Genomic DNA, 12,575 nt, shown 5'->3' on the forward strand with positions numbered 1-12,575 from the left:
GTGTGGGGCCCAGAACTGCACTTCGTACTCGAGGTGAGGTCTCACCAATGCTTTATACAGTGGCATAATTACCCTTGAGTCCCTAGTTTCCATTCCCCTCTTAATACATGAAAGAATGTAGTTGGCCTTTTTTGTAGCTACATTACAATGGGCACTACATCCCAGTTTGCTGTCTATTTGGACTCCTAGGTCCTTTTCAAGTATGGAATTACCCAGTTCCTCTCCGCTAAGGTTGAAACTTGCACACTGGTTGTGTCTCCCAAGGTGCATAACTTTACATTTATCTACATTGAATCTCATCTTCCATTTTTTTGCCCACTCATCTAGAATTGCAAGATCATTTTGAAGCATGGTGATGTCTTCTGATGATTTGATGACTTTGCTAAGTTTTGTATCGTCTGCAAAGATGGATACATTGATGAGTAACCCTATCTCAATATCGTTAATAAAAATGTTAAACAAAATGGGCCCCAAAACCGAACCCTGGGGCACGCCACTTAGTACCGGTATCGTATCTGATACGGCACCATTCACAACCACTCTTTGTTCTCTATTACATAGCCAATTCCCTACCCATCTGCAGATATTTTCACCCAATCCTAGGTTCTCCATTTTATTAATCAATCTCTTGTGTGGGACAGTATCAAATGCTTTAGCGAAATCTAGGAAAATCACATCTACAGCATTTCCATTATCAAGGTTTTTGCTAACCTCTTCATAGAACCCTAGTAGATTAGTTTGGCATGAACGATTTTTCACGAACCCATGTTGGTTAGTACTGAGTAGACGGTGATGGTCTGAATATTCCTGGATACCATCCCTTAAAAATCCTTCAAATAGTTTACCCCCAATTGATGTTAAACTAACGGGTCTGTAATTAGCAGGATCTTCCTTTTTTCCTTTTTTGAATATTGGCACTACCTCTGCTATTCTCCAATCTTTTGGTACTATACCTGACGATAATGACTTGCTAAAGATATATTGTAGGGGGGTAGCTAGTTCATTTCTTAATTCCATTAATACCCTCGGATGAATCCCATCTGGCCCTGGTGATTTATTTTTTTGAGTTTGCTTAGCCTCAGTATTATTTCATTCGGTGTGAAATCCACAATGAGATCTGGCTTATTTGTCCTGTTTGTGGTAAATGTTCGTTCCACAGTCTGCTCTCCCTTAGTAAATACTGATGAGAAGAACTAATTTAACAGTTTGCTTTTCCCTTGTCCTCAGTAACATTTTTTCCACTAGTATCAGTTAGGGGGCCTATGTTTTCCTTAATTAAACGTTTACTATTTATGTATTGAAAAAACTTCTTTGGGTTGGTTTTGCTTTCAGGGGCTATGCACTCTTCATATAATATTTTAGCTGCTTTGATTACCCCTTTACAAGTTTTGTTTGATTCTTTGTATTTTGCGAACGCCTCCTCATTCAAGTTTATTTTTATAGAAATTAAAGGCTCTGGTTTTATTGTTGATAGCTGACCTTACTTTTTTGTCCAACCACGGTTGCTTTCTTTTGTTACATTTACCCTTAGTTACTTTAGGAATGTATTCAATAGTTAGTGAATCAAGCACCTTTTTTAGAGTATCCCACATTTCCTCTGCATTTTTTCCCTCCATAACCGTTTCCCACCCAATTCCTGTTAGGGCTTCCCGGAATAATTAAAAGTTCGCTTTTCTGAAGTTCAGTATTTTTGCAGATCCTTTTTGATGTAATTTACTGAAGTTAATTTCCAGTGAAACCATATTGTGATCACTGTTCCCTAATTGTTCAATTACTTTTGTGTTTGAAACTAAGTCTGTGTTATTTGTTAATACTAAGTCCAAGAGTGCCTCATCACGAGTTAGAGTTTCTACCATTTGTGTAATAAACTAGTCTTTAAGTAAGCTTAAGAACCCATTGCTTCTTGCTGATTTACCTGTTTCGTTTTCCCAATCAATGTCGGGTAAATTAAAATCCCCCATAATTAATATCTGACCCTGATTTGATGCTTGTTTGATTTGGTTTAAAAGAAGAGACTCTTCCCTTTCGTTTATATTTGGTGGTCTATAGCATACCCCTATTATAATATTTTTTTTTTTTATTATTGTCGGTTATCTCTGTCCACACTGTCTCTGAGTTGTCTTCTTCCAGGTCTGTGCTCATATTTTTCTCACATGATGTTAAGTTATTATTTACATATAGGCACACACCCCCGCCCCTTCTATTTTCCCTGTCTTTCCTGTAGAGTGTATATCCCTCCATGTTTAATGCCCAGTCATGCGACTCATTACACCATGTTTCAGTAATACCAATGATGTCGTAGTCGTCCCTACTGATCACCATTTCTAGCTCCCCGATTTTACTCACTAAGCTTCTTGCATTAGGCAGTAAGCATTTTAATTTATGTTTATTTTTAGATATGGCTCTAATATTGTGATTAGTTTCACCCCAGGACCCATTTGAATTCTTTACTAGCTTCTTCTTTCCCCTCTCCCCTTCAGTAGACTCTCTACAGCCCTCCCCACCATGCACACTGCCTGCCCTATTTATAGATCTGGGAATTCTTCCTCTGTCCTTCCCTCTTTCCCGTATACTAAGATCATCTGTACCTAAGAACGGTAATGGGGTAACGTGACTGTTACAACATAACATTTTATTACATGACATTCCTGATGCACCCTGGGAGTTACCCCCATTTATACCCCTGTTATGTCCCAGGACTTTGTCTATGTCTCTGTGTCCCGTCCCCCCCCATCTCCTTTCCCCATATGCTTCCTGATCCCAGTCCGGCTTCTCTCCTTGATGGTACCATAATGTCTTGCTGCCCCCACCCCCCCGTCACCTAGTTTAAAATCTCCTCCAACCCTCTAACCATCCTTCCCCCCAGCACCGCAGCCCCCTCCTCGTTCAGGTGCAATCCATCACGGCAAAAAAGATGGCGCCTGACCGAGAAGTCCGCCCAGTGTTCCATGAACACGAATCCCTCTTTCCTACACCAATCCTTAAGCCACACATTTACCTCCCTGATCTCCCTCTGCCTCCCTGAGCTAGTGCGTGGCACTGGTAATATTTCCGAGAAAATTACCCTACATGTCCTCGCCTTTAATTTCTTACCTAATTCCCTATACTCTTTCTTGAGGACATCCCACCTACCATTGACTTTGTCGTTGGTGCCGATGTGCACCAAGACCGCCGGGTTGCTCCCAGCCCCTCCCAACAATCTGTTGACTCGGTCCACGATGTGCCGTACCCGAGCACCCGGGAGGCAACAGACCGTGCGGCGATCGCGGTCCCAATAGCAGACTTTGCACTTTGGAAAAAAAAACAGCATTTTGGCATAGGATCACTTTGACTGTACGCACTTTACTTCCTGGAAGCACCTGCACTTTATCGACTGGGGGATTCACCCATTCAAGCCTACTGCAGTGGTGCCGCAGTCTTGACCCTAAGCATAGCCCACTGCAGTATGTACACATGGTGAGATATCACTTGATATTGTACCCAGAAAATACAGAGTGCACTTCCTTAAGTATTGTATCAGTCCACTTTTATTATTATTCATTTGTCTTTTATGGAATATTTTTATCTTGTCTTATGTAAATAAAACTCGTTTTCATCAAACTAAGTGTCCATAACATTGTTTAAAAGGGTTGCGCCACACTAGACCATTTCTTGTTGTACCCATTGCCTTCGGGGGACGGGGGTATCCCCTTCCATGGTATAGTGGGCTGCACCTTTTTAATTTATTGCACTCAGAAATCCACAATACCCTGTTTCCAAAAGTTTTAAATGTGTGTGTACTCAAAAGGAAATGTTGGGCAATCTGTGTCAGAGATATCAGAGATTCTTGGGAATTGGGTTACTGTAATAACCTTACAGTATTACTGTATTACAGTGGAAAAGAGGAGCCTGTTCCGTCATCTCACCTTTTATCTTTGAGTAAACCAGGATCCCACAGAGGATGAGCAGAATGATCAGCCCAGCGACAGAACGGATGATCACTAGAAGATTTCCTATATGACGCGGCTCTTCTGCTAATCCTGTAACAGATTATATTAAACATAAATCAAGTGAGACAGCTGTGATAGCTTCCTTAAGGAAAGCTAGAGAAATACTGATTATGTATAACCATAATGTATTAATACCCACAAGTCAGATCCAAGTAATAGCTGAAACGTATTTTCTGGGGATATCCAAAATTTTATTTCAGAAATAGGCCCCAGAGTGAGACCAATAACTGTATTGGGCTGGATCTTATTTGGGGATGGTGTGCATGGGTCAGTGCCTAGAGCATGGGTCTGTGTGTATCGCATGGGACAGTACCTAGCGCATGGGTCAGTGGATCATAACTCTATAAATGTATCTATTATAAACAGCGGCGGTTCCAACCCCAGATTAGGAGGGAGGCTGTGATGCCACTCCCTCCTCCGCTGCCGCCTCTGGTCCCCCCGCCACCAGACCCCATCCCCACTGATCTGCTACCCATCACAGGCAGGGGACCGGCACATGTACAGTATCGTCTTCGGTACTGCCCATGCCCCCATCTTCTATGGGTTGCTAGATGCTAGATCACGGTCCCAGCGGCTGTACACTGCAGATGACAGACGCCGGGACTGCAGATGACAGAAGCCCCCTCCCCCCGTTCCCGCGATTTGCGGCCCCCCCACGACCCCGTGATTTGCGGCCCGGCCTACCGCAATTCACGTACCCCCACAACCCTCCCACAATTCGCTAACCCCCGCGACCCCCCCTTCCTGCGATTCACACCCCCTCCCTTGATTCATGACCCCCTGACCCCCCTCCTGTGATTCACGGCACCCCCGCGCACCCTCCCGCGATTCACGGGCCCCCACAACCCCCCTCCCGCAATTTGTGGACCTCCCCTTCCCGCGATTCATGCCCCCCAGATTCACGGCAGCGCCGCACGACTCCCCGTTTCTGCGATTTGCGCCCCCTCCTGTGATTCCCGGACCCCCACAACCCCCCTCCCGCAATTCGTGGACCCCCGCAACCCCCCTTCCCATGATTCACGCCCCTCTCCCGCGATTCACGGCACCCCCTCTCCCGCGATTCACGGCAATGGCGGGGGTGCGTCTGCACCAATGGCCATCCCTACTCTGTAACATAGTAAAAAAGGGGTTTGACCAGCGCTCTGGCTCTGAAGTGGTAGCCCAGCAGGTTGCTAGGGGATCCCTAATGCCTCTGATCTGATAAGGGTGGGTGCAAATGATGCCACTGAATGGATGACCACACTAAGTGTGCTGATAAAACAAATATTTATTGGGCATTTAACATGGATGTATTAATAGCATACACGCATGTGGGGTAAGTGAGGGAAAAGTGTCTGTTAGTGGGGTACGGAATGTATCACAGCCTTGTTTGGCCTGTGCTGGACACAGAGAGCAAAAATGGTGGTGATTTTGAAAGATAGCGCTCAGTGTGTAACCATATACAAGGAACGATACAAAATTAATTATATCACCATTAAACAGCACTGCTTCCAAATGAGATGCTGACAGGGTTTAGATGAAACCTGTAGAAATAACCTCCCTTTCACAGGATATGTGACAAGGGGGTACAATAAAGGAAAAGCAAATAGTGCAAATTAACCTTTTAAAACAGGGTTTTTTTAATAAAAGTCCACACTTACAACTGGTAGACAGTAAAACAGCATTGGATAGATTCCACAAAGGCAGATACAGCAAACAGGTGAAGATGTAATGGCGTGTAGATCCTCTTCAAAAGTCCATGACCGACCCGTCCGGAACAGGGGAACCAGAGACCAGGGGATAACACGTCACCGCCGGCTGTCAGCAAACCAGGGAATCCTCCATAAAAGACACTCAACGCGTTTCAAATAAAATTCTTCCTCAGGAGTGTATAATGTCCACTAGTATGTGATACAAAAGCATACTTAAAGGATACTAGCGATATGTTAAGGAAACTATCAACTGTAACATGGGAAGAAGGCTACATACTAGGATCTGCTGATGTCAGCACTTTATATACAGTGATCACTAATGAAAAGGGCCTAGAAGCTGTCTCTTTCTTTCTGAATAAAAGTAACCTGAAGGAGCCACTTAAGGAATTTATTTTGGAAAGTATTTTGTTTATTTTGACAAACAATTATTTTTTTCATGAGGGCAGTTATTATTTGCAATGCGTTGGAACGGCGATGGGCACCAGATTCACCCCCAGCTACGCCAATCTTTTCATGGCGTTCTGGGAGGAGCAAAACATCTGGCCAGGTGGCGGGCTGGTGGCGGATCTGGTGTCCTGGCACCGTTTCATCGATGACATTTTCTTTATTTGGCATGGGGATTTATCTGATTTAATTTCTTTTTCTAATTCACTTAATCTTAACACTTTCTCTATAATTTTAAGTTTTATTTGGAGTAAAGAATCATTGTCCTTTTTGGATTTGGTCATTTATATTGACGGTAATATTCTTAAGACCAAAACATACCGTAAGCCTACGGACTCAAACAGCTTCATCGATATTAACAGTGAACATCACTGCAATTGGCTTAATGCGATCCCTTATGGCCAATATACAAGGATCAAACGTAACTGTACAGACCCAGAGATCCGTGAGAAACAACTTGAGGAGGTCACAGAAGGACTAGTAGCTAAAGGCTACCCAGAGGAGTCCTTACAAAAATCATTAGTAAGATTATCAGAAATAGATAGAACTGATTTATTAAGAATAAAACCAAAAAAACAAAGAGGAAGACAATATTCATAAATTCTCATTTATTAGCCAATATAATTCTAGACATAGAGAGATAGAGAAGGTTTTCAGGAATAATTGGAAGTTGCTACATAGAGACCCGGTGCTATCCAAAATATTGCCTGAAAAACCAAGCTTTATTTATAGGAGGGCTCCTACTTTACGCAACCATCTGGTCAAAAGTTCATCAGAAACCGCCATAAGAAAGAGCACCAGGACAAATGGTTTCCACCGTTGCGGTACATGCTTAATGTGCAAAACTGTTAAAAGTGATGAAAGAAAGAAAATAGATTTTGCAATTAATGGCAAAACCTACAAAATCAATAACTTCATCACTTGCCACTCCAAAGGAATTATATATGCTCTGCAGTGCGAGTGTGGACTGACATATGTCGGGAAAACTTCCCGACAGATGAAAATCCGCCTTGCGGAGCATGTATACAATATTAAAAAAGGCTTAATCAACCACACAGTTTCTGCCCACTTTAAAGACCATCATGGATCCTATCCTGGAAAATTAAAAAGTTTCTGGGGTATAGAGCAAATACTCCCTAGTTGGAGATACAGTGATATGGAGGTGTGGCTCTCTAAGGCGGAGATGAAGTGGATTCACCGTTTGAGGACCCTGGTTCCACAGGGCCTCAACGGTGAATTCGAGCTTAAACCATTTCTGCTGTAGGCTAGGTCGCTCCACCATTCATGTCTTTCTTTACTATCATTCTTTTTTATGTTGATATTATCAACCCATTATATTTTATTGACATGTTTTTTCCTTTTCTTTTAGAAAGAATCAATTTTATGTCTATTTTAAATGTTCACTTAGAAACAAGATGGCCGGAGCTTTCTGAACACGGAACTACATGATTGACAACTCCCAGCATTTGTTTTGAAGGAATAGCGATCGCCGCGTCAAACCGGCTTGGTTTCACTTCCGCGTTCCATACTAAGCCCGTGACACGCACGGCCATCTTGGTTCCGGTGACGCGATACGGGAAATCCGGCTGGGTAATCAATGTGGAAGCGTGCACAAGTGTGTACACTATCCGCAAGGACTATATATAGGGACATGTTCCCTTTATGGACATTATACACTCCTGAGGAAGAATTTTATTTGAAACGCGTTGAGTGTCTTTTATGGAGGATTCCCTGGTTTGCTGACAGCCGGCAGTGACGTGTTATCCCCTGGTCTCTGGTTCCCCTGTTCCGGACGGGTCGGTCATGGACTTTTGAAGAGGATCTACACGCCATTACATCTTCACCTGTTTGCTGTATCTGCCTTTGTGGAATCTATCCAATGCTGTTTTACTGTCTACCAGTTGTAAGTGTGGACTTTTATTAAAAACCCCCTGTTTTAAAAGGTTAATTTGCACTATTTGCTTTTCCTTTATTGTACCCCCTTGTCACATATCCTGTGAAAGGGAGGTTATTTCTACAGGTTTCATCTAAACCCTGCCAGCATCTCATTTGGAAGCAGTGCTGTTTAATGGTGATATAATTAATTTTGTATCGTTCCTTGTATGTTACACACTGAGCGCTATCTTTCAAAATCACCACCATTTTTGCTCTCTATCTATCCCTATGGTATCTTGTTCGATGTATACCTAATTGTGGTTTTGAACACAGCTGCACAAGTGTCTTTAATCGCGCACTTATTTTAGAACTATATTTGTCTCACTCTGTGCTGGACACAGGGAAGTGTTCTGGGCAGATGCCACTTCACCTCCTGCGGTGAACGTGGTCCGTGTGCCCAGAATGATGAACAGTCACGGGTGAAAGTTAATACAAAGCTTCGGCTGATGGTTGATGGAAGTGAGTCACAAGGGGGGTCATGGAAAGTGCAGAAGTGTCGCCCGGAGCCAGCCCGTCCTGTGGTCCTAGCGGTGCACCTTACACGTACCTGATACCCTGGAAGGATCTCCTCTCCGACCGTCCCACGTCGCACTGTGTCTGTCTTCTCCTGCTGGTGTCTGCACAGCCGTGCAGGCGCACTAGTGTAGATGCCGCTTCACTACAACAGTGTCAGGCTTACTTCCGGGTCCCGCTGCTGAATGTTCGCGGGGTGAGTGAGACACTGGAGTATCGCGGGCTCGACTCCCGGTGGGGAGGAGACTGCTGTTGTGTGGCTGTGTGTGGACTGTGCTCCAACGCGTTTCAACCCCTATGGGGCCTTTTTCAAGGATGTTTCTGTGTGCTTCTTTCATTGTATTTAAGGAGTTGTCTCTCGGACACTCCCCCTAGAGGGTAGCGTCCATTGGTTTAAAGTTCTGTCCATCATATGCTGCGTGCTATGTCAGCAGACGTTTTCTAGTTGGCGAATTTTACTGTAAATGCACATGATAGAGTTCCTATGATTAGTGCATTCCATGTTGAGGATAAAGGCATCATTTGCACCCACCCTCATCAGATCAGAGGCATTAGGAATCCCCTAGCAACCTGCTGGGCTACCACTTCAGAGCCAGAGCGCTGGTCAAGCCCCTTTTTTACTACGTCTACCATTGAGTCTGGACACACTCGACCTGGCTGCCGGCAGAGAGTCAGAGCGCCAATCTCCTATACAGTCTTCCTACTCTGCAACAGCCAAAAACCTTTACTACTCCTCATGCCCACACACCCCTATCACTGCCTTGCCTCCTGTTCTCCTGCCCCGTAACTTCCGCAAGTGGGGACCTGCTCACCCTGTGTTGCCCACATTCCCATATCATGCTTTACCGCCCAGCCTCCTGCTCTCATGCACCCTTACGGCCTCGCTGTGGGAGAACACACTGACTCAGGGGCACCGTCCTGTACTCCTGCGCTGGCATGCTGGATGCTCACCCACTGGCTGGAGCTGCACAGTGTCCCCCACCCACCTCTGCACCAGTGCAAAAGCTGAAGTCCCCCTCATACCCACACACCCCTATCACTACCCTGCTTCCTGCTCTCCTGAACCGTAACTTCCACCACTGGGGAGTCGCTGACGCTGTGTTGCCCACATGCCCCTATCATGCCTCATAGCCCAGCCTCCTGCTCTCATGCACCCTAACTCCCACCCAGTAGGAGGAGACACTGACTCAGTGCCACCGTCCTGTACTCCTGTGCTGCCACACTTGACCCTCACCCACTGGCAGAAGCTGCACAGTGTCCCCCACCCTCATCTTTAATCCCCCTTATGCCCACACACCCCTATCACTACCCAGCCTCCTGTTTTCCTGTGTCATGACCTCTGCCAATGGGGAGCTGCTGACTCAAAAACACCCTACTATACTATTGTACACACACACACACACCTAAACAACACACACGCACACACCCCCACACCCACAAATGTCAATGTACCCTCCAAACAGGTTAAAATTTTGCCTCCAGGCAGCCCAGGCCCCTCCTCCCCTCTAGCCTACCCAAATTAGCTAGCTTTCACTTTTAGTTAGCAAGCCAAGGCAGGAGCAAGGAAGGAAGGAAGAGGTTCCACTCAACAGTCCAGTCCCACATGGACAGGGACACACACATCAGTCCACACAATAGGTGACCCGTGACAATGCAACTTAGAAATAGACAGTCTAAGCAGGTGGATCAGGGAGGGATCCCTGTGTTTTCTATGGATCTCGTAGAAAGTATTTAACTGGTAAGACCTACAGTAAATCTCCTATTATTCTTTGCTCCATGGGAGACACAGGGCAGACGCTGGGACATCCTAAAGCAGGCGTGGCCAAACAAGTCTTCGAGATCTACCAACTTTCCATGTTTTCCAGATCACCTAGCTGTTGCACAGCTGTAGTCAATAACGGTCACATTTTCAAACCTGCTGCATTCATTTCTACTATAGATCCATAGGTTGCCTGGAAAACATGCATCGTTGGTAGATCTTGAGGACAGGTTTGGCCACCCCTGTCCTAAATCAACACCCTAAGGGTGGGGAGGCAGAGCCGACCTTAGGAATAGGCAGGCTAGGCAATTGCCTAGGGCGTCAGCCTATGCCTAGGGGCGACAACCGATTGTCAGCGCTGCCACTTAAATACACACTGCCTGCCCGGCGAACGCCTGCTAGCCCACTTTTGCGCCGTAGCGGCTGCTCAGAGTCAGCGGTGCTGCTCCCTGAGGTCCTGGGGCAGTGATGCATCTGCAACACGCTGAGTCTGGCGGGCGGACGCAATGGATTTAGGGGGGATCCGGGCACGTGCCCCCCAGTCATTAAAAAAAAAATTCTCTGCAGCATGCACGTGCAGTTACAACAGTGGATCTGTGGCAAGAATGCGGAGAGCGGGGCACTGTATGCGCTGCATAGTGCATAGGCACTCTCCCTGCTTTTCTGAACATGCTGCTGTCGGCCACAGCTGACTATCCACCCAAGCAGGATCCTCCTGACGCAGGTCACAGTATTGATTGCGCTGCAGTCGGGTGAAGGAGAGAACAGGACCACTGGACCACTCCAGCATTTGCAGGAAAGATCCACCCTTTCTTCCTCTCTCTGTCTCTGTAAGTCCCCTTCCAGTCCTTAGAAGAACATGGCCAGCCCCTTTCAGCCCTGGGTGGAGTCTTCTCACTCTCAACCTGCACCTATAACCCACTCTGTTCTGCAGGAGGACTAGTCCCCACCCTCTTCTTTTCCTCAGCCAGCCAATTCCCGCTTCCCCTCTACTGTACCGGAGGTCCAGGCTCCGTCCCCTTCCACCACTTAGCTAGTCCCACTACCGTCCTGCTTCCCTGCTCCTTCCCATCTGTGTCCTAGGCCAGAGGACAAGGCCCTGCACCCTTCTTCCCCTCAGCCAGCCAGTCCCTGCTTCCCCGCTACTCTGTCCAGGATGGGAGTTCCAGACCCCGCCCACTTCCAGCCCTTAGCCAGTCCTTTCTCTGGTGGACAGATAGAAGACAAGACTACGTCACGGTAAGATCATGTGGCATGTAGTGCAGTCACAGTTCAGTAATTTAGTTCAGCATATGGGCAGCATGTGGCTGTAGTGATGTAGTGTGGAGTATAGGGGTAAATAGTGTAGTGATGTAGTGCAGAGTATAGGGGTATATAGTGTAGTGATGGAGTATAGGGGTATATAGTGTAGCAATGTAGTGCAGAGTATAGGAGTATATAATGTAGTGCAGAGTATATTGGGTATATAGTATGGGGCTATATCATTTAGTGATGTAGTGCGGAGTATAGGGGGGTATATAGTGTAGTGATGATCTGTTCTGCTGGGTTGGGTGATGGTGCTTTGCTGGGAGAGGGGTGCTGGGTGAGAGGCATTGCTAGGGGGCATCAGCCAAAATATTGCCTAGGGCGTCATATTGGTTAGGGCCGGCTCTGTGGGGAGGTACCTGAACTGCGCTAATAACTCCCTGCCTGAAGGCAGAGGCTTGAAGAAGCAAAAAATATCAAATGCGTAACAACGCAATCATATATTAGCGGACAACTAAATCACCACTCTACAAATCTTTTCTGGTCTAGCACCACCCAGAACAGTCCATGAGACACCTACGGACTGAGTGGATGAAGTTCTCAACCCAGCTGGAACTGGAAAAAAAGGAGTCCATATAAACCTGCCAATTGACAGAGCAACGCCAAATATGAAGGTCAGTCACAGGCCAAATATACCTATGGAAATCACACAGAACAATGGAGGGCAACTGCTTTACGGAATGCCATGGTACAAAGGACATATTCCCGGATGGACTACATGAACCTCAGAAAGACCACTCTTGAAGAGGGTCCAGACCCCTAGGAAGGTCGGAACAACAAGCTCTTAGGCTGTTGTGAAATCCACACCACAGGGAAGGTAACCCTACTGGATTCCGAGGACCACTCTATCCAGGTGAAGAACCTAAGATGGGAAAGTGACAGGAAAGAGCATACAAATCAAAGACTCACCTAGCCAAAGCTATGGCTACAGAAATATAG

General features: G+C 46.0%; 1 protein-coding gene and 1 long non-coding RNA gene across 2 annotated transcripts in view; one reads left to right on the forward strand and one right to left on the reverse strand.

Annotated features, from left to right (window-relative positions):
- Positions 1-12,575, forward strand: part of LOC146075866 (uncharacterized) — a 69,958-nt gene that overhangs the window by 41,993 nt on the left and 15,390 nt on the right. The gene's annotated exons all lie outside the window — the stretch shown is intronic.
- The window catches only part of LOC146072848 (uncharacterized), a 42,902-nt gene that overhangs the window by 23,993 nt on the left and 6,334 nt on the right, over positions 1-12,575 (reverse strand). The window contains exon 3 of the mRNA XM_083180034.1: positions 3,906-4,019. Coding sequence (XP_083036160.1) covers positions 3,906-4,019 — 114 coding nt within the window. The remainder of the gene's footprint in view (positions 1-3,905; positions 4,020-12,575) is intronic.

Source organism: Crinia signifera, chromosome 4 (genome assembly GCF_055691185.1).
Source record: "Crinia signifera chromosome 4, ASM5569118v1, whole genome shotgun sequence".
Lineage (NCBI taxonomy): Eukaryota > Metazoa > Chordata > Amphibia > Anura > Myobatrachidae > Crinia > Crinia signifera.